Source organism: Emericellopsis atlantica, assembly GCF_019669845.1.
Source record: "Emericellopsis atlantica unplaced genomic scaffold F5Z01scaffold_10, whole genome shotgun sequence".
NCBI lineage: Eukaryota > Fungi > Ascomycota > Sordariomycetes > Hypocreales > Bionectriaceae > Emericellopsis > Emericellopsis atlantica.
In genome coordinates this window covers 102,769-120,550 of record NW_025764712.1, presented here as the reverse complement: position 1 = coordinate 120,550, position 17,782 = coordinate 102,769, and the positions used below count along the sequence as shown (strand labels likewise).

The following is a 17,782-nucleotide window of genomic DNA, read 5'->3' as shown; positions in this document are numbered from 1 at the left end:
ATGGAACATAAATAACGAGAGGAGATTCCTTTCAAACTAGGCCGATACGCCACCCATATGCCTCAACCCACGACCACCCCAAAGCATCGCCAGCCATTGGGATAGGTGCTGTCCGGTGACCTGACCACCATCGCGGGCCGATCACACAGGCTACTCCGCAACCGAGCACGCAGAGTGCGCTCAGCAGCTCTGTAGTCGTGCGCCAACTCTTCCTAGCCTGACTCACAAAGTCCAGGAGACCAAGGGGGTCTTGGTGGACGAGCTCAGCCGGGTCCCTCGCCCTCTGCCGCGCGACCTTGTCCTTGGGCCTTGCCACCATGTTGTTCCTCGGTCGGACAGATCGCTTGGAGATATCCTCGAGCAGCTGCTGCGCGACAGCTCGGTGGTGCCTCTCCGCCTCGAGGCTATGACGCAAGCCCTGCGCCCAGTTCGATACCTCGACTCTATCCCAGTACCGCCGGGCGAAGGGGTTGACCGTGAGAACAGGACTGATTGCGCACCTCGACGGATCGCGGTGGGTGAGGGCCATGCGCAGGCCTGCATTCTGCATCCGTTCTCTGCGCCATCGGACACACTTCGCAGCGGTGCTGTGACGAAGCCATGCGCATCCCTCGGCTGTGAAGATATTCTGCACAAGGGCCTCTAAGTCCGTGGGGACCAGAGGTTGAATATACCCGGAGCTCATGAGGACGCTTGCATCCATCATGCTGTGATCCACCCTGGTTGCGCTGGACACGGCGAAGATGGGGATGTTGTCCATAGCATTCTCAGGGCTGCAGAAGGAGAAGCAGTCTAATCCTTGCTCCTGGATCTGCTGGCAGATCAGGTTCTTGGCCGCCGAGATCGCATCGTCATCGAGTTCGTCGGCTCGCGCGAGCAGAGGAATGACGTTGGTCTTCTGTTGCAAGGACGTTATGCATTCAATGTCACGAACTTCGAGGCCTAAGTGGGTGTTAGTCGCATGAAACAGGCCCGTCAAGTAGGTAGTACTGACCTGTGTGAGCGATCAGATACAGGACCGCATCAACATTAGACTCGCCACCGGTCGACAGCAGCGTCGACATATCCGAATCGCTGATTGTCTTCTCCAGTAGTGGTGCTACATGCGCATCCGCGTATTCCGCCTCGGCCATGTGCTGCACTACATGTCAGCACGATCGATGGTCTATTACAGAGGCCTCACGTACCGAATGGGACTTGTGGAAGGCAGACTTGACGACGAAGCAGATGTTTCGGTCGAGAACCTCACTCGCAGTAGCGGACGATCGTCGCCTCTTGCGAGACGGAGCTAGAGAGGAAGGGTCGGCCTGCCACCATGGTCGTGGCCTTGTACTGGCCCATATCTCACTGAAGGTGTCGTCGGCTGCTGAAGCCACCGGATTCATGTGCACAATGTGCTCGCAAGAATGCGCAATAGCCTGGACAAGGGACGTCTTTCCGATACCTATCACCAAGTCAGAGTCTGGCATGACGGGTCGTCATGTGTGAGTGAATGCGCACCAGGTTGCCCCGCCACCAGAAGCTTGAGCTTGCCGACTGATCTCCCCGCCTCTGAGAATGGCCTACGTTGCGGCACGGATAGACTAGGCATGATGAGCTGGGGAGCGCGATGGTGGCCCGAGAAGGCTGTGGGACTTGGCGCGAAAGACGACTCCTCATCGAGGACGGGGCGTGGTAGCTCCTCGACAGACTGCCTCCGGGAGGAAACATCGCTGATAATGGACGGAGCCTCCGACATGGCTGCTAACGCTGAGGCCGCCACCATGGGCGACTGATCCTGTGTCGTGATGCCCTCATACTCGGTATCCAAAGCCGACGAGGACAGCGAGGCGATGCTATCACCTGTAGGTGTGGGGGAGGGCCACCGGCTTCGGGAGGCGTGGGTAGGCGACTCGAAACTCGCCTTTCGTCGAGTGTAGGTGGACTGAAAGGGCGAGGGGCCTGAATCATCCTCGGCAGCATCAAGGGCGGCCTCTGTGGTGATGAAGCATGCTAGATTGGCGGTGGGTGTCGCAAGCAGCGCCTCCTCCTCACTGTCGCCGCCTCCCTCGCGTCGGTTCGCCATGCCTGGAGTTGGGCGCATGGCGGAGGGCGGTCATGAAGCGGGCGTAGAAAGGTGCCTACATGGAAGAAAGGGGACCAAATTTCTGGTGATGACGGCTCGAGGAAGAGATTCCTATGGCTGAGGCTATCGTGAATCAACAGCGACGATAAGCTGGATGTGTTGCGTGACGCGCAGGTCCAGTCTTGGCTTGGGCTGATAAAGGCCGAATGATACGGACTCGGAGGGTGGAGGGTGACCACCCTGGACCAGCAGCTTCCCCGCGGTGGGGCGCTGATGTCCTCCCTAGCACATGCTGTCGGTCTTAAGCGTGTTGCTCTGCTAGCGTCTACATGTCCAGCGCATGTGGCGGGGCATCCGCGTGATTGGGCGATTCTGCTCTGCAGCCCAGTCCAGTCCAGTCCAGTCGTCCTTTGAACTTCCGAAGGGCCCTGCCCGATGGTTGGAAGTTAGACCCTTGACGGAAGATTTCGTGAGTCACTTTGAATCAAAAGGCGCGCAGAAGGGAGTGCTGCAACTACTTGTAGTATCTTGGACATTGAGTGTCTTTGCGAGCATAGATATTATCTAATTATCCGCTCTCTTCCTGGACCAGTCGACTTGCCACTCTTCGATCCCACGCCGCCTCGTCGCTCATTGCTTCCCACCTCACACACAAACCGCCGGCATCATGGACGGCAAAAGACACCCCAGCTCGTTCCAGCAACTGGAGAAACTGGGAGAGGGAACATATGCAACGGTTCGTGGACGGTATCCTGGCGGACGCCGTGGCTTGGAAAGCCCGCTGACTCTGTCCCTACCCAGGTCTTCAAAGGTCGCAATCGCCAGACGGGCGAGCTCGTTGCGTTGAAAGAAATCCACCTCGACTCCGAAGAAGGCACCCCCTCGACCGCCATCCGCGAGATCTCCCTGATGAAGGAGCTCAAGCACGAGAACATTGTCGGCCTCCACGATGTCATCCACACCGAGAACAAGTTGATGCTCGTCTTCGAGTACATGGACGGGGACCTGAAGCGCTACATGGACACACAGGGCGACCGAGGCGCCCTGAAGCCGCACACCATCAAGTCCTTCATGTACCAGCTACTCAAGGGCATTGACTTTTGCCACCAGAACCGAGTCCTCCACCGAGATCTGAAGCCGCAGAACCTGCTCATCACCAGCAAGGGCGTCTTGAAACTCGGCGACTTTGGTCTCGCACGCGCCTTTGGCATCCCCGTCAACACCTTCTCGAACGAGGTTGTCACGCTCTGGTACCGCGCGCCCGACGTGCTCCTCGGCTCGAGGACGTACAACACGAGCATCGACATCTGGTCGGCAGGATGCATCATGGCCGAGATGTACACGGGCCGGCCGCTGTTCCCGGGCACGACCAACGAGGACCAGATCACGCGCATCTTCCGCATCATGGGCACCCCTACCGAGCGCACGTGGCCCGGCATCACCCAGCTGCCCGAGTACAAGCCGAACATGCAAATGTACGCCACCCAGGACCTGCGCCAGATCCTCGCCACCATCGACCCGACCGGCATCGACCTTCTCCAGCGCATGCTCCAGCTGCGGCCCGAGTTGCGCATCAGCGCCCACGACGCTCTGCAGCACCCGTGGTTCAGCGACTTGGTGATGCACCAGCAACAGCAACAGCAACAGCAGCACCACCACCACCAGCAACAGCAGCATCACCACCAGCAACAGCAAGCACATCACATGCACCAACAGCAGCAGCAGCAAATGCAGGCCCAGGCCCAGGCACAGGCGCAAGCGCAGGCTCAGGCCCGTGCCTACCAAGGAGTGCCTGCCCAGGGGTATGACGGTAGTTACTAGGGGAGCAACCCGTACCCGCCGCCGGCGCCGATGGATTGATATGTTGGGGCTTCTTATTACGCTGCCCATGCGCGCTACGATTATTATGCATCATACATTCTTCGTTTATACACTGATTTTGCGTTGCGGAATTGCACGGCGTTGGCTCTATGGATTGACTAGACGGATAGGCAGAGTTTTATTATGGCACACTACTTTCGAAGGGGACAATTGGGATAGGAGATGATATGGATTGTTCCCTGTGCTGTGACATTGCTCTGGCGAGAAGAATACAGCTGTGGGGGATATACTACTGAGCTCTTAATACCGATTCCTTCGCTTGAAATCATGCTGTTGTTACATATTCCTGTTGGTCAGGCTCCCGTCCACAGGGCTCTTGAATTTACGCTTGTTGGGCTCCTTGGACCACGTCTCCGCCAGGGCCGCCGTCTCGTCCTGCTCGGGCGCCAGGCCCAGCTTCTCTCTTAATTTGCCCACCTCGTCGCGCACGCCCTTGGCGACCTCTCTCCTCAGCTGCGATGCCTCGTGGCTGTCGCGCAGCGTGTCCGGGTCGCTATTGGCGACGAGCTTCCTCCACCTCCGTCTCTGCTCACCAAACAGCCTGTCCACGTCCGTCGGCTCGCCAATGATGAAGCGGATCTTGTTGCCGATTCGGGGCAGGAAGCGTGGCCAGCCCCTGTCCTCGGGCATGATGAGCTGCGTGCCGTGCACGAACATGGGGACGAACTCGGGCGCTGGGTCGGACTCGAGGATGAGGCGTGAGACGCCCCATTTGAAGTACCGTAACGTGCTCTCTGGATTCTGGTGGCAGCACGCCTCGGGGAAGACGTGCACCCAGGCGTTGCGGTAGGCCGAGTACGCTGCGGGCGCGAGGAACGAGTCTTTACCGTTGGTCGAGTATGTCGGTGATTCAGGGCCGTCTGTGGGCGAAGGCCTGGTGAGAAGCTTGAGGGCCTGACTGATGGTGGGCTGATGGGGCCCGCCGTGTGAGGAGTGCCAGTATCGATGCGTGGGCAGGACTTGGCCCAGACTGAAGAACTTTGAAACTGCGCTGGATGACCATTAGCACGATGTACTGAGAATAGCCAGAGGCAGACGAGGGGGGGGGGGCGTACGCGTTCTTGAAGCATATGTCGTGGGCACCTAGACTCCAGCGCATGTTCTCGACGTCGAGCGCATAGCGCATGGGGAGGATGCCCCAGATGACCGGATCATCGAGTCTAGATAGATATCTTCGTTAGTGTTGAAAGCGTGGCGAACGAGTCGACTGTCAAACTCACACGCCAACATGATTGCAGACCGTCAATAGCCCCCTCTCCCGTCCGCCAGGGAGTTTCCGCCGGTCGAGCACGCCCAGGAGGTTGTTCAGCCCCGTGACCTCCACGCTGTTGAACCCATAGAGAAAGCCTCTCGCCAGGGCGCTCACAGAGCTCACCACCGCCAGGGAGCCGAGTCGCCATGAGAGGCTGGGGCGTGTAGGAGCCGCCGTCCCAGACATGACATTGACATAGTATACACGTGAGAAGAGGACATGTGAAACTGATGATGATCCCTGGCGCGTTTTTTTTGTAGGTGCTTCGCGACAGCCGATCTTGGCCGTCAGCCCCACGTGGATTTTCTCCCCGACGTCACGGCTCTCCAGTCTCTCTCTCCATCAACAGGCTCTTCATACGCACAACGCCCGCAGCAGCTCGTTCCTTGCCAAAATGTCACACAGTACGTACGTCTGCAAAGACAGCCTTTCTGGTGTCTAGTGTGGGACTTAAACTGACAAAACAGGCAAGCGGAACACTGCTCGCTCCATCTTCACCGCCCACGAACGAGCCGTCGCCCACGCCCATTGGAACACGTCGACAAGCGCACGTCTGACCCGCGACTCTTTCCTCCCCTTTGGATCATGCAGCCTCTGTCTTGAGCTCGCGCGCGACCCGGTCGCCTGTTCGCGCGGCGATGTCTTCTGTCGCGAGTGCGCATTGGCGAACATCCTCGCGCAGAAGAAGGAGCTAAAGCGTGCCGAGAAGGCTCGAGCGGAGCAGGAAGAAGAAGACAAGCGACGGGCGGCGCTGATGGAGGAGGAGGAAAAGGAGAGGGCTGTCAGGGACTTTGAGAGGACGCAGGCTGGTCTCTCGGTGCAAGGGCAGATCAAGGCACCCGTCGAGGTTCCCACGACCACGATACCGACCTCAAAGACCAAGACCATTGAGTGGAAACCGGAGAATGGGTCACAATCTACAAACAAGAATGAGGGGGATGCGGAATCTGCCAACGGAGCAAAGCGCAAATTCACCTTGGACGACGAAGACGTCGAGCGTACGGCGAAGCAGGACAGGGCGAAAGCTCGGAAAGCGATTGACGACGAAAAGGCAAGTTCTTCACATTGTGGCATTTCATTTCTTCACAACAAGTCACACATGCTAACGTACACTCTGACTGAGTAGGCAGCCAAACCCTCCCTCCCATCCTTCTGGACCCCATCCCTCACGCCCGACATCAGGGACTCCAAGCTCGGCCCGGCGACCAAGAAGCACAAGTCGACACCGACATGCCCCTCGTCGCAAGCCGAGAACCCACATCCCTTATCCATGCAGAAGCTCATCACGATCAAGTTTGAAGAGCTGATGGACGACTCGACCAAGGACAAGCGCAGGTCGTGCCCCTCGTGTCGCAAAGCGTTGACCAACGCCTCCGCGCCCATCATGGCCAAGCACTGCGGCCACGTACTCTGCGAAAAGTGTGTGCAGACCTTCCTCATCCCGCCCAAGGGCAAGCCCGTGAAAGAGGAGGACTCGGTTCTCGCCTGCTTCGTGTGCGACGAGCCCGTGGCCGTGCTGGCTACGGGCGACGAGGCTACCAAGGATAGCCTCCCGACGGGACTGGTCGCTCTCCGCTCTGAAGGGACGGGCTTCTCCGCCAAGGGCGCGAGCAATGTCCGCAAGGCTGGCGTGGCGTTCCAGGCGTGAAGGGCTGGAGGGTCCGTCTGTCGCCAAATCACCATCTCACCTCTTTTGTAGTCTCCGCCGCATCTGTGGGCTGTACACGAGCCACAGGCGAATGATCAGCCTGTGAAGGAGCCCCTTGGTGAACATGGTCGCTCCGTGGCTGAAGAAGCTCTTGAGGAGCTCGCCGGACAGTCCATCGTACAGCGCCTTGAGCCCTTCCTGATGGACGATGCGCACAATGACGCCGAATATGGTGCCCTCAATGATCCGTCGGAGGCGCGCCGCGATCGACTCTCGAGGTCGGTCACTCTTCTTCTCCTTCTCGTCATCCGTCGCCTCGGCAGAAGCCGCTGCTAGCTGGAGTCTCGTCTTGCCCGTCTGGAAGGGGTATGTCATCGCCGTCGCCGTCGCCTTACTCAACGCGGCGAGCAAGAAAGCTGCCCACGCAATGGGAATGTCCTCCTCCTCCAGGGCCGGGATCACTTTCTTGGCTAATCTCCTGTTTACAAAGAACGTGATGCTCGGGTTCAGCGTGAGCACCAGCGTCGCCGAGTAGCCAGACCACAGACTGAGCAGCCCTCCCTCGTGGTAAATGTCCGCCAGGATCTGCCGCACAGAGCGCTCCTCGCTCTGCGTCTGCTTCCTTGCCACCACGTTCGACATGGGCGTCGTGAAGGCCTTGGCGCAGGCGCCCGCCAGACTCCCCAGTGCGAGCTCCTCCAGGGCGCGCGGCGGGTGCCGGCTGTAGCGTCGCAGATAGTTATAGAAGCCAAAGAACAAGAAACTGTCCACCACGGATTTGCCCACATCTGTGCCCAGACCGCTGTACAGTGCCGACGCGCCCTCACGGGACGTAATGTCCTTGAACGCGGAGATGATGCCATCGTAGTGCGGGTGGTCCTGGCTGCTGCTGCTGATGTGACGCTGGGCTTTGAGACGCGTCGTGACGAGGTCGAGAGGGTAGAGGGCGGCGGTGGAGATGGCCGTGCCGGCAGAGCCACTGGAGGCGTGCCCGAGGGCATTGAGCAGAGCGTCGCGCGACATGGCTTCAAACCGGACCTCGATATTTGGGAGAGATGCTCGGACAAGAGGTTATAATAATGGACGTCATGTACGAGAAGGCGAAGACGGGCGGTGTTACCCATGTGAATGCCGAGGCACGACGTCATATCGGCCGCTAATCCAGAATCAGATAACCGACTTCATGTTAACCTTTCAACATCGTACGTAGTATGCAATGTATATTTATCAGAATAGCACAAGGTGCATTGTACATTACAAGCGTATGCTACTACCAAGTCTGTTTTTACATTGGCTGTTCTGTGTGCCCATTGGGTCCAATGCCCAAAATCCATGCGCGCCTGCGAAGCGTCCTATCCAAACACTTGACGCAGCAACAACTAACAATCAGGCCTGCATTCGAGGCATCATCTCTACAACCCTTTCAAGCATTTCTTCCTTCACACTGCTTATGCCACTCTGATCATTGCGGCAGATGAGCACTGGTGACCGCCCCGAAGACACTGCCTTGTGTGTGTGCCGATCACATTCGAGCAGGGTCTTTGCGCTCAAGGAGGCACATGCCCAGGGGGGTATATGACTGTGAATACCCGCGCTGCCCCTCGACGGCCCCAAGTCCCTCATTCGAACTCGTGAGTACACGGTGCGTCCATGCGCATGTAACAAGGCTCCGTCTCGTGCTTGGCGGCGGGCTCGGCAGTTCCATCGTTTTCGTCCCTGTGTTGCTCTGGGGAGTGTGGAATCTCATGCTCCCGTAACACGAGAGGTAACTCATGTCTCCGGCCCAGGAAAGGCTTCAAGCTCGGGAGAGAATCCAAGCCAAGGAGGTGACCAAAGCCAGGGCGGTAACCCGAGCACGGGAGGAGGAGGGAGCCCGAGCCCAGGAGGAGGAGAAGAGAACCCAAGCCCAGGAGGGTGAGGGAACCAAAACTCGGGAGGAGGGAACCCAAGTCCAGGAGGAGGAGGAGGGAACCTAAACTCAGGAGGAGGAGGGAACCCAAGCCCAGGAGGAGGGAACCCAAGCCCAGGAGGAGGGAACCCAAGCCCAGGAGGAGGGAACCCAAGCCCAGGAGGAGGGAACCCAAGCCCAGGAGGGGACCCAACTTCAGGAGGTACCTCCAATCCTGGAGGTAATCCTGGAGGTAAGTCGAGAAAAGCAGGAGCATCGGGCTCGGAAGGCAAGTCAAGCTCCGGAGCAACGTAACTGCCAGAACACATCGCAACGCCAGGATGGAACTTCAGCACAGTAGGCGCTTCGAACTCGGGTGGAGCGCCAAATCCCCGAGGCCACATAGTCCCGGGAGGTAATCCAAGCTCAGGCGGGTACCCAGGCGCAGGCGCAGGTGAGTCCTCCTCGCGCTTGGAGGACACCACACTCTCCGTAGAGGTCTCGGACTTGACAGAGGAGGACGTGCGGCTAGTCGAACCCTCGGAGCGCTGCTTCCCTTTCTTTTCTCCAAGCTTAGCTTTGCATTCGCCAGTCTGGTCCACTTAGCCACGACTTGTAACGCTAGCCTGCCTGCTCGGTGGCACCGGGGGCCCGGTTGGGTTGGTAAAGTTGATCATGCCAATGTCCATTTCTCCCGGGGCGTCCTCGCCATCGAGCATCATGGGCTGGAATTGTTGCTGCTGCTGGAGAGGCGGGGGGGGCGGCGGCTGCGGCAGCATCTGCATCTCGGGGATGATCGTGGCCGTCGCCGGCCGCTGGTAGTTTCGGACGGCAAAGATGTTTGTCCGCCCTCCATTCGTAGCGACGGCGAGCTGCTCGTGCAGCCTCTGGTGCTGGTACTGTCGTCTGATCGGTTGGAAGACGGGCTGGGGCACGACAGGTTGCGGTCTCCACTTGGCCAAGCTGGCCATGACCGCGGCAGTCTCTTCGTCCGAGTCTACGGGCCCATTGTCGGCATCGTCGTCGTCCTCTAGAGGAGCTGTCGCGTCCAGTGCAGCCTCTGTAATATCAAGGTTAGACGCCGTATCAGGTACGCAAGATCGTCGCAGCACTCACTCTGTTGCTTAGCCTGATTCTTCTTCTGGTACGCAGCCAGGAGCATGTCGTATGGCAGTGATCGCCCGGGCACTGCACGCTTGGCTCCCATGCTATGGCTCTTACAGGTAAGAGACCGAGCGCAAGCCTGTCCATTGGGCAGGATGACACCACATTGCCGCTCGACGTCGACTGGACCTTTGGTCTTGGGGGCCTTGGCCTTGGGCTCGTCCTTCTTCTTCTTGGACTTTGGACCCTCCAACGTCCCGTCGGCCTTGCGCTTCTTGCCCTTCTCGTCAGGTTTCTTGCCGGCGGCTTTCTTCCCAGCCTTCCCTTTGGAGTCTCCATCGCCGTCCTCGTCATCATCGTCGTCGTCATTGTCGTCGTTTTTACGCGCCTCCTCCTCGCGCGCGGCCTCCTTGGCGCGTTCCCTCGCTTCACGCGCCTCCTTCTTGCGCTGTGCCTTTTCCTTCTTCACGCGTAGACACTGCGCAATGTGTGCCTTTGCTGCCGTCTTGAGAACACTCTTCTTACAGTGCTTGCATTGTTGCAAATCGGGACTATCTTCGAGGGGTCGACCTGTGGCGAACGTCTCGCGCGCGTTCTCGTCGAGTTGGTTGACGACGGGGCCTGGCGAGGTAGCTGTGGATGCGGGAGAGCCCTTGCTCTTCGTTTCTGTGGTTAGAGTGTCAGCATGAGTGTCACAGATATGGGGACAAGGTAGGACATACCATCGATAATGCCGCCGTCGCGCCAGTTGCCGGGTTGTTTGTGCTTAGGCGCTGCCTTCTTCAGTTTGATCGTTCCGGACTTGGTGTCCTTTTTGGAAGCGTCCTTTGTCGGCTCGTCGCCAGCTGAGGATTCGTTAACGGAGATGAGCCAAGCGAGGGGCTTGATAGTCTTGCATACCCATGATGGTTGGTGCTTGTCGCGGGATCAAGTGCGACGATAAGCGAGAGGAGACGTGTCGCTGACGTTGTCGTAGCGACTCGCCTGGGGCAAATGGTCGAGGATGAAAGAATGATCAAATCGTAAAGTCTTTATGAGGACAATTCGGTGCATAGGGATGATGGCGGGCGCGAGTCGCTCGATGCGCGCGCTGCTGATGTCGTCGCAGTCTTAATATTGAGCGGACAGACAAACCTGAGTTGACGTCGGTTCGGGTCTGGGCGCGGATGACTGGGCTAGGCCACTGGAGTCGATGGCGCGTCGACGGATTGGGAAGACCAGACTGGAGCCTGACCAGGCACCCCACGATTGTGTCTGCCCATGTTTTAGGCACCTTCAACGCTTGGCGGTGCGGCAGCGGCCCCCTGTGGACACCTGCCAGCCACTAGCTATAGCGCCTACCTTGGGTACTAGTACTATTATATCCAAGATTGTTCTACCTCCATTCACAACTTGAACGACAACGACTGGAGCCGGATTCACGCAGCGGCAGCATAAACAAGTGTACAAGTATTCGTATGTCGCTTTATTTTATATACTGCATCGTGCAGGTATGCACCGTAGCTTTCCTCAGACGCAAAGGTCCAGTCCCTAATAATCGACAAAGCCCGGATATATACGGAGTATATATGTAGCAATCACGCCTCAAACGCCAAACGCATGCTCAAAAGACGTAGAGGAACAAACCAGCCTGTCCGCTCGCTCGCTCGTACAAGCTTCCTAATTCACCCCTCGTGGATGAGCCCGAGGAAGAACCTCTCCTTGGGCTGGGCCTCTTGGTCTCGCAACTCGTCCCTCCTCAACGACTCGCGATGCGCAAGCAGCGCGTCCATCATGCTCTTTGCGTGCTGCATGCCCATGTCGCCCCAGACGCACTCCATCACACCATACGCCCAGCTCCAGTATTCGATCGGGACACCTGGTGCGCAGGCCGCCGCCCGGAGCTGGAATAGCAGCACGGGTATACCGGCGGCCCCAGCACCGGCGCCTCCCTGCTGCTGCACGGGCAACGGCGTCTTGTCGCCCAGGAGGGGATGTCGCCAGTGACTCGGTGTGCTGGCCAGAATGTCCCGCGCCATGTCGCCCGCCGTGTCGATGCAGTCGTTCCGCCCGTTCGGGTAGTGCCTCGCCAGCAGAGGGCCGCATGACGCTGGGTACTTGTCGGCCAGGTCCAGGATCTGCTGGTTGGCCAGGATCCGCGCCCACCTGTAGTAGTTCCAGATCCGTGCCACCCACATGTCGTAGTAGTCGTGGTACTCGCCCTGGAAGACAGCCGCGGGCGGTAGGTGGAGGGTCTTCTCGGCTGTGAACAGCCAGTGCCCGTCGAGCTCGTCCTCCCACTTCTCGAACCCCTTCTCGATATCAATGGCCTCCTGCATGGTCGCCGCCGTCGAAGCGATGCCGTCTTGGAGCACGTTGAAGCGGGTATACGAGGCGAGCTTGATGAAGCGTGCTATCATCAACCCGAGTTCCGGGGCGCGTTGATCGTCGGCCGGCATGCCTTGCTGGCAAAAGGCCACCCAGTCGTTGAATTCGGCCGGAAGGGCAATGCCAATCTCATAGGCGGTCAGGAACTACGGTCCACGTTAGCTTCACAGGCACGGCTGTGGAGGCGCGAGACGCCGTCGACCTACTGTGGAAAAGCAGAGCTGTAGCAATGGGCGCACACCGCCACAAGGTGTCTTGCGCATGGGGTACCACTGTCTGATGAGAGCAGCGCCGCCAGCCACATGCGCGTACACGGTTCCTGTAGTCAGCTCTGTGCCTTTGACGAGCTCGCGCGGGGAGTTAGGCCCAGTTTCACGGGTGTCAGAGAAGAAGGAAACGCACCTCATACATCGCCAGCAACACGACCAGGCGAGCGGTCACGTCCACGGAGGACGGGTCTTTTGACATGAGCATGGATCCAGCCATTCGTAACGCCTTGCCATATTGTTTCCTCGCGCTGACCATCATCTCATGGTCGCCCCTGAGATTCGACAGACTCGCGAGTCCCAGTGCAGCCGAGACGTCTTTCAGCGCCGGGTCCCACAACCAAGTATCACTTCGCAGTTCGTCCAGATTCCTCGGTTCGTCGGGGTGTCCCACCAGGTATCTGTTGACGTAGAACTGAAAGCCTTGCTCCTCCGACGTCGGTAGGATGGGCGCCTGCACCTTGGCGAGGTCCCGTACCCCAGACGGCATGGACCCTGCTTGCGAGGCTGGCGGTGATGGTAGGGTCTGCACGGGCGAGAGCTGGACAATGTCGCCCCCGAACGAAGGTGTCGGGGATTTGGAGGAGGACGCAGCGTCGTCGTCATAAGCAGTCGCCGTGCCCGCCTCGACGCCCTCCTCGCCCACCCCCCATTGAGCATGTGCCTTCTGCATCACCTTTGCGCTCTCGTCACGGAACATGAGCGAGAGCTGGTCCCGGTAGCCGGAGCATTTTTTGCCGATGCGCACGCATTGTGAACATTCGGGTTTGACCTTGTCACACTAGAAGACGGTCAGTTGACATGAAGCCCACATCTTGACTGGTCACCCGTACCTTGATACGTCGCTTCCGACAGCTCTGGCAGCCCTGCGAAGCCTTTCCACAGTACACCATGATGACAGTCGTAAAGGTGCCGTGATGAACGGCAGCAACAGCGGACCGCCCTCCTCCCCTCAGCGGTCGAGCCTATCCCTACGGCGCACGTCGCTGTCCCGTCACGTCGATCCTTCTCTGGTGGGGGCACGCAAAGGGCGGAGGCACATCACGTAACTCGTCGTGCACACGAGCGTTAACGTGGAGGATGAATGGTCGTGTGCTGCCAATGTTGATGGTCTGAGAGAGAGAGACGAGTCCTGGAAGAAGCTGACTATACGGTCATCTGCGTTAGCGCCCCCTGTTGCTTTGATGTATGTGATGGTTGGAATGAGAGAAGAATGACATTGGTGAGGAGACAGAGGACATGAAATTTGAAGATGAGGTCCGGTCCATGTCACTGGGGGCTAGTCTAATGTATGCATGCGCATGCACTGTGATCTTGCCCCTCATGTGGCCTGCGTAGATCCCCCTCGCGCAGCGGCCCTGCACATGCGCTCGCCGGGTCTTGAAGACCACAGGAACTAGAGTGATCAATCAGAGGGCAAAGACCCTTGGATGCGTTGTCCAAGTGTAAGAGGGTGGAGGGGCGCTGCGAGTTGCGATGGGCACTAGCCCGGCGGGTGGACGTGACGCCGGCGTGGACAGTGGGGAGGGGGAGAGACGGAAGGTCGACAAGACTTGTCCTGGTTCGAAAGGACATGCTCTAGTGGCCGCACGGAGGATGACCGATCGTATGTCGAATTGGCATTGGCCTGATGCTAAGCAAATTCTCAATCTCGTCGGGTGAGGTCACAGGCTTCCACAAGGGGTAGGAGGTATTGTGTGGTCCATGTCGTTGACTCCCACTGGAAAGTGGGCTGGGTAAGGGGAACGCTGGTTCGCTCACCGAGTGTCGTAGAGGTGAGGAGCTTGGGCAGGACAGGGAGAGCGAGAGAGTCTCGGTGAGTGATGCCTCAGTGCTCAACTGGCTGCGGTCCGTGATCGTCACATACATGAGAGAGCAGCGGCTTACCGGACAATATGCAAGTGTCGTGCGTGGTTGGAACACGCGCCAGCCTGAGGAATGGCCAATTCTCCGAGACGGTTCACTAATTATTATTAGTCTAGACAAATTAGCGTTGGACCAACGAATGCGCCGCAGCGACAACTTTCCGACCAGGTGTTACGTACGTACGTATACGTATGTACAGTGGCGCGCCGGCTGAACAAGGCGCCGGTTGCAAGGTGGGTTGCGGCTGGGAGGTTGAGTCGCTGTGGCAGCTAGTCTAATCTGACACTCTCTGGTGCAAATGCGGACAAGAGGACGATGGGGGTGTTGGGCATCGAGAGGCGACGAGAGTCAATGTCACAAATTGAAGGAGTGGCGTGGAGATGATGGCTGGATCGACAATGTTGGCCAAGGGCCCAGGGCTGAGGCCGAGTTGCGCGTGCGTGCTCGACCAGACCAGGGTCCATGCTCGGCGGGTCGACTCGTTATTACGTAGAAAGACTGGAGGCTCTGCGCTGGATCTTGGCGGTCAGTCGGACGGCACTTGAATCTTGAAATGAATCAATGATGTTGACACTTGTGGGACTGGCCCCTGGGAGGCTTTCTATGGTGCCATAGCGAGAACCGCCGTTGCTTTTGTGAGAGATGATGGCTGTTGGCCTCGTGTCGACAAGGATGCTGACCTGCAGCAGCCCTTCCAGGTTCAGTCGCAATCAAGATGATAGGTTGTCTGTTTCACAGAATGCTACCTTGATCTGGACGACTCGACACATATGGCAGTACGGAAGACCCTAGCAGGTAACTTAGAATATATCTTCCTGTATTTCTTCATGGGTTCATGGTTCCTCTACGATGAATTGCCGTCAAAAGCACTGTACAGACCCAGAGTCTCTTCACAGCCCTGGACTTATTATAGTGTCAGCGCATAACCGGGGCTGCATGTGCGCTCCATCCGACACCCCAGGCTGCAGTCGGAGGTTTATGACCGTTTTCGTCCTCCGCCGGGAAGGCTGCGGCTGTCCATGACTCGATAGTACCTAGGAAGTCCCAGACGTCTACCTAGTAAGTAGTCATCCAGCCAATTGCCCGTCACATTCCCGGGGCCGACAGACTCCTATTAGGTTCATGTTAGGTAGAATCGCCAGGTTGCCTGCTGGTCGAACGCGGGGATGGACCGAGGCAACCCTGCAGCAACTCCGCATCGTCAGCGTGCCTGAGGGAGGGCATCGACTCTGATCAGTTAGAAGAAGCACTGGCTCTGGAGATGGACTGCCGTCTTGATGGTCATAGGTGGAAAATCTCCGCCAAGATGTTGTCATGAATGCTTGCTCGCTCAAAGGACAGATACGCTGTGATTGTTTCAAGATCTCACCTCCCATCAAATGCCCCTCCCCACTGTCTGTAAATCTCGTCTCTGATCGCCTCGTGTCCCTTGGTTCGCTGTCGAGGTCAACCAACCCGTCATGGTCTTGCAGCAGGTCTTGGTGACTCACAGGGTGAAATGTCTGCCCGTAAGACGTGGGCACATAACGCATGTCTTCCGCGTGTATACCGTCTGTGTTCACTGTCTCCCGACACAGAGCATCTCTTTGCCTCTTCACTGACGCTCTCGCTGCCCTTGAGCATGGTTTTGTATTGGCCCATGGCGTCGGAAGTTGGGCGAGACCAGCTTCACGAGTAGAGCTCGCCAAGTCGATGGGCGTGCCATCTTGGTCCTCCACATTGTCCTTACCCCCAACCAAGAAGAACCAAGTCTCGTTTCGACTGTAGTCGGGCTCGGTCACGTCTGGCTCGCAGAACCGATGCCCTTCAAATGCGTGATCATAGTCCACAAATAGGACCTTGGGCTCGGCAAAGGCCGCATTGACGGTATCCACAGATTGTCGGATCTTGTCGTTGACGCGCAGGACCATCTGGTTCATCCTCCGACGCAGCGCACGCTTCAACTTGGGGCCGCGCCACCACACGCCGAGCGAGTGGTCGTCACACTCGGCCGTGTCCTCGTTGAAGAACCGCGCGTATCCGGTGACTGTGATTGTGAACCAGGGACGTTTCTCCCAATGAACCCGGTCCAGGACCTCGGTGATGGCTAGTTGGAGCTCGTGTTCAAAATCACGGCTGGCAATGCGCTCGTCAGATCGCGCCAGCGCCTCCTCACAAGTGCCAGAGTAGAAGCTGTAGAACCTGAAGATGCAGCTGTTCATAATGTCAAAGAAGCCTAGGTCATTGCCGCCGATGGACAGCAGCGCAAAGTCCGCACTCGTCGTGGTGTTGAACTCTGCAATCTGGCCTGACTCGCCGTCGCGAAGAAGATCGGAGATGGTTGACCCGGTGCATGACAGGAACTCGAAGGAGGTCTTGTTCTCGCCCTCGATGTTAACCAGATCCTCGTGGATCAGCATCGGGTGTGCGTGAAGTCCACGCCTGCAGGCATCTTCGGTCCCGTTGAAGCCAGTGCCTATTCCGGCAGAGTACGAGTCCCCCAGCGCAATGAAACCTGTTGACGGGTGGCCAGGTCGACGTGGAAAGTTTGGCTCGGGTTTTGGGTTCAGCTCATGGTGGAATGCGTCAGCTTTCGGTGGACGCAGTCGCTGCTGTGTCTCTCCCTCTGGACGATAAGAACATTGTCTCTGCGGGCTCCAGAATGTGCCTGCTTGTACGACGATGGCACAAGTAGCAAAGAGGACCGTCGCCCTCATCTTGGACTTGGCGTTGAGGGTCGAGGACAGGCCATCATGAATATCCTGGCGAACGCTGCCTCTTGAATGAAATAAGAGAGCAGGCGCTCACAGTCGCTACGACGGACCAACGTCGCACCCACTGGGCAGCCACATGGCCGCGACTTGGGATGCCAGTGGTCGATCAAAGTCAGCTGACCTGGCGGGTGACGGGTGACCACCAGTAGGTAGCCAGTCATTCGGCGCCGGCCGTGTCTGTGGCGCGTATTGCACTTTCAATGCCACCTTGGCCAATGGATAATTGCACCAAGTTTCGACTCCAAGGCACGACCCGTCCAAGCGCACCGACTGGAGGTGTTTACTGTTCAACTTGCCCCCGAGCTATCGGTAGCTCGCGCCACATTGTGGCTTGCTGAGAGGGGCTTTGAGCCTCTTGTCATCAAATCTCAGATGACGTCAGTCGCAATCCGTCAAGTCAAGACTCGAGATCCAACCGCACAAAGAGGGCTCCAGCCTCCAGTCTCCATCAAGAGATGCCCCGTGCTGTACCTATTCTCGGATGTTGCCTTGCCTGCATGAGATCCAGAGATCAACGTCATTTATTGCTGGCGATTTCCCCACATCGCTCATGGCCGTTCCGCCACGTTCCGCACGGGCTTGAGTCTGGTACGTGGTACTTGTAGATGAGGGACGGACTACGTTGCAAGCTTCGTCGCTACCTTGTACGGTAGGTGAGCGCAGAGAGTATCTTGAAATATAAAGCAGTAGCA

General features: G+C 58.0%; 8 protein-coding genes across 8 annotated transcripts; 2 read left to right on the top strand and 6 right to left on the bottom strand.

Moving 5' to 3' along the window:
• Nucleotides 1–31: 31 nt before the first annotated feature.
• On the bottom strand, nt 32–2,083 carry F5Z01DRAFT_635502 (uncharacterized protein; the record flags this gene model as incomplete). Its single annotated transcript, XM_046262154.1, has 4 exons — nt 32–942; nt 995–1,136; nt 1,188–1,444; nt 1,501–2,083. 4 exons carry the CDS (start codon nt 2,081–2,083, stop codon nt 32–34), a joined length of 1,893 nt encoding a protein of 630 aa, XP_046119138.1.
• Nucleotides 2,084–2,732: 649 nt separating this feature from the next.
• On the top strand, nt 2,733–3,886 carry F5Z01DRAFT_635501 (protein tyrosine kinase; the record flags this gene model as incomplete). Its single annotated transcript, XM_046262153.1, has 2 exons — nt 2,733–2,801; nt 2,867–3,886. 2 exons carry the CDS (start codon nt 2,733–2,735, stop codon nt 3,884–3,886), a joined length of 1,089 nt encoding a protein of 362 aa, XP_046119137.1.
• A 168-nt stretch (nt 3,887–4,054) lies between these two features.
• On the bottom strand, nt 4,055–5,547 carry F5Z01DRAFT_38303 (uncharacterized protein). The gene is made up of 3 exons (XM_046259429.1): nt 5,167–5,547; nt 5,002–5,106; nt 4,055–4,937 (listed from the first exon to the last, which is right to left on the bottom strand). The coding sequence occupies exons 1-3, from the start codon at nt 5,382–5,384 to the stop codon at nt 4,223–4,225; spliced, it is 1,038 nt and encodes a 345-aa protein (XP_046119136.1). The 5' UTR covers nt 5,385–5,547; the 3' UTR covers nt 4,055–4,222.
• Nucleotides 5,548–5,592: 45 nt separating this feature from the next.
• On the top strand, nt 5,593–6,846 carry F5Z01DRAFT_673164 (uncharacterized protein; the record flags this gene model as incomplete). The annotated part of the gene is made up of 3 exons (XM_046264904.1): nt 5,593–5,602; nt 5,666–6,253; nt 6,329–6,846. The coding sequence occupies 3 exons, from the start codon at nt 5,593–5,595 to the stop codon at nt 6,844–6,846; spliced, it is 1,116 nt and encodes a 371-aa protein (XP_046119135.1).
• An 18-nt stretch (nt 6,847–6,864) lies between these two features.
• On the bottom strand, nt 6,865–7,963 carry F5Z01DRAFT_38256 (peroxisomal adenine nucleotide transporter 1). Its single transcript, XM_046259427.1, has one exon. The coding sequence runs from the start codon at nt 7,867–7,869 to the stop codon at nt 6,883–6,885; it is 987 nt and encodes a 328-aa protein (XP_046119134.1). The 5' UTR covers nt 7,870–7,963; the 3' UTR covers nt 6,865–6,882.
• A 953-nt stretch (nt 7,964–8,916) lies between these two features.
• F5Z01DRAFT_652434 (SCA7, zinc-binding domain-containing protein) lies at nt 8,917–11,124 on the bottom strand. Its single transcript, XM_046263281.1, has 4 exons — nt 10,739–11,124; nt 10,561–10,683; nt 9,851–10,504; nt 8,917–9,794 (listed from the first exon to the last, which is right to left on the bottom strand). The coding sequence occupies exons 1-4, from the start codon at nt 10,740–10,742 to the stop codon at nt 9,337–9,339; spliced, it is 1,239 nt and encodes a 412-aa protein (XP_046119133.1). The 5' UTR covers nt 10,743–11,124; the 3' UTR covers nt 8,917–9,336.
• A 378-nt stretch (nt 11,125–11,502) lies between these two features.
• F5Z01DRAFT_635496 (uncharacterized protein) lies at nt 11,503–13,364 on the bottom strand (the record flags this gene model as incomplete). The annotated part of the gene is made up of 4 exons (XM_046262152.1): nt 11,503–12,351; nt 12,412–12,552; nt 12,608–13,252; nt 13,305–13,364. The coding sequence occupies 4 exons, from the start codon at nt 13,362–13,364 to the stop codon at nt 11,503–11,505; spliced, it is 1,695 nt and encodes a 564-aa protein (XP_046119132.1).
• Nucleotides 13,365–15,702: 2,338 nt separating this feature from the next.
• Nucleotides 15,703–17,033, bottom strand: F5Z01DRAFT_673161 (esterase; the record flags this gene model as incomplete). Its single annotated transcript, XM_046264903.1, has 2 exons — nt 15,703–15,774; nt 15,828–17,033. The coding sequence occupies 2 exons, from the start codon at nt 17,031–17,033 to the stop codon at nt 15,703–15,705; spliced, it is 1,278 nt and encodes a 425-aa protein (XP_046119131.1).
• Between the last annotated feature and the right edge of the window lie 749 nt (nt 17,034–17,782).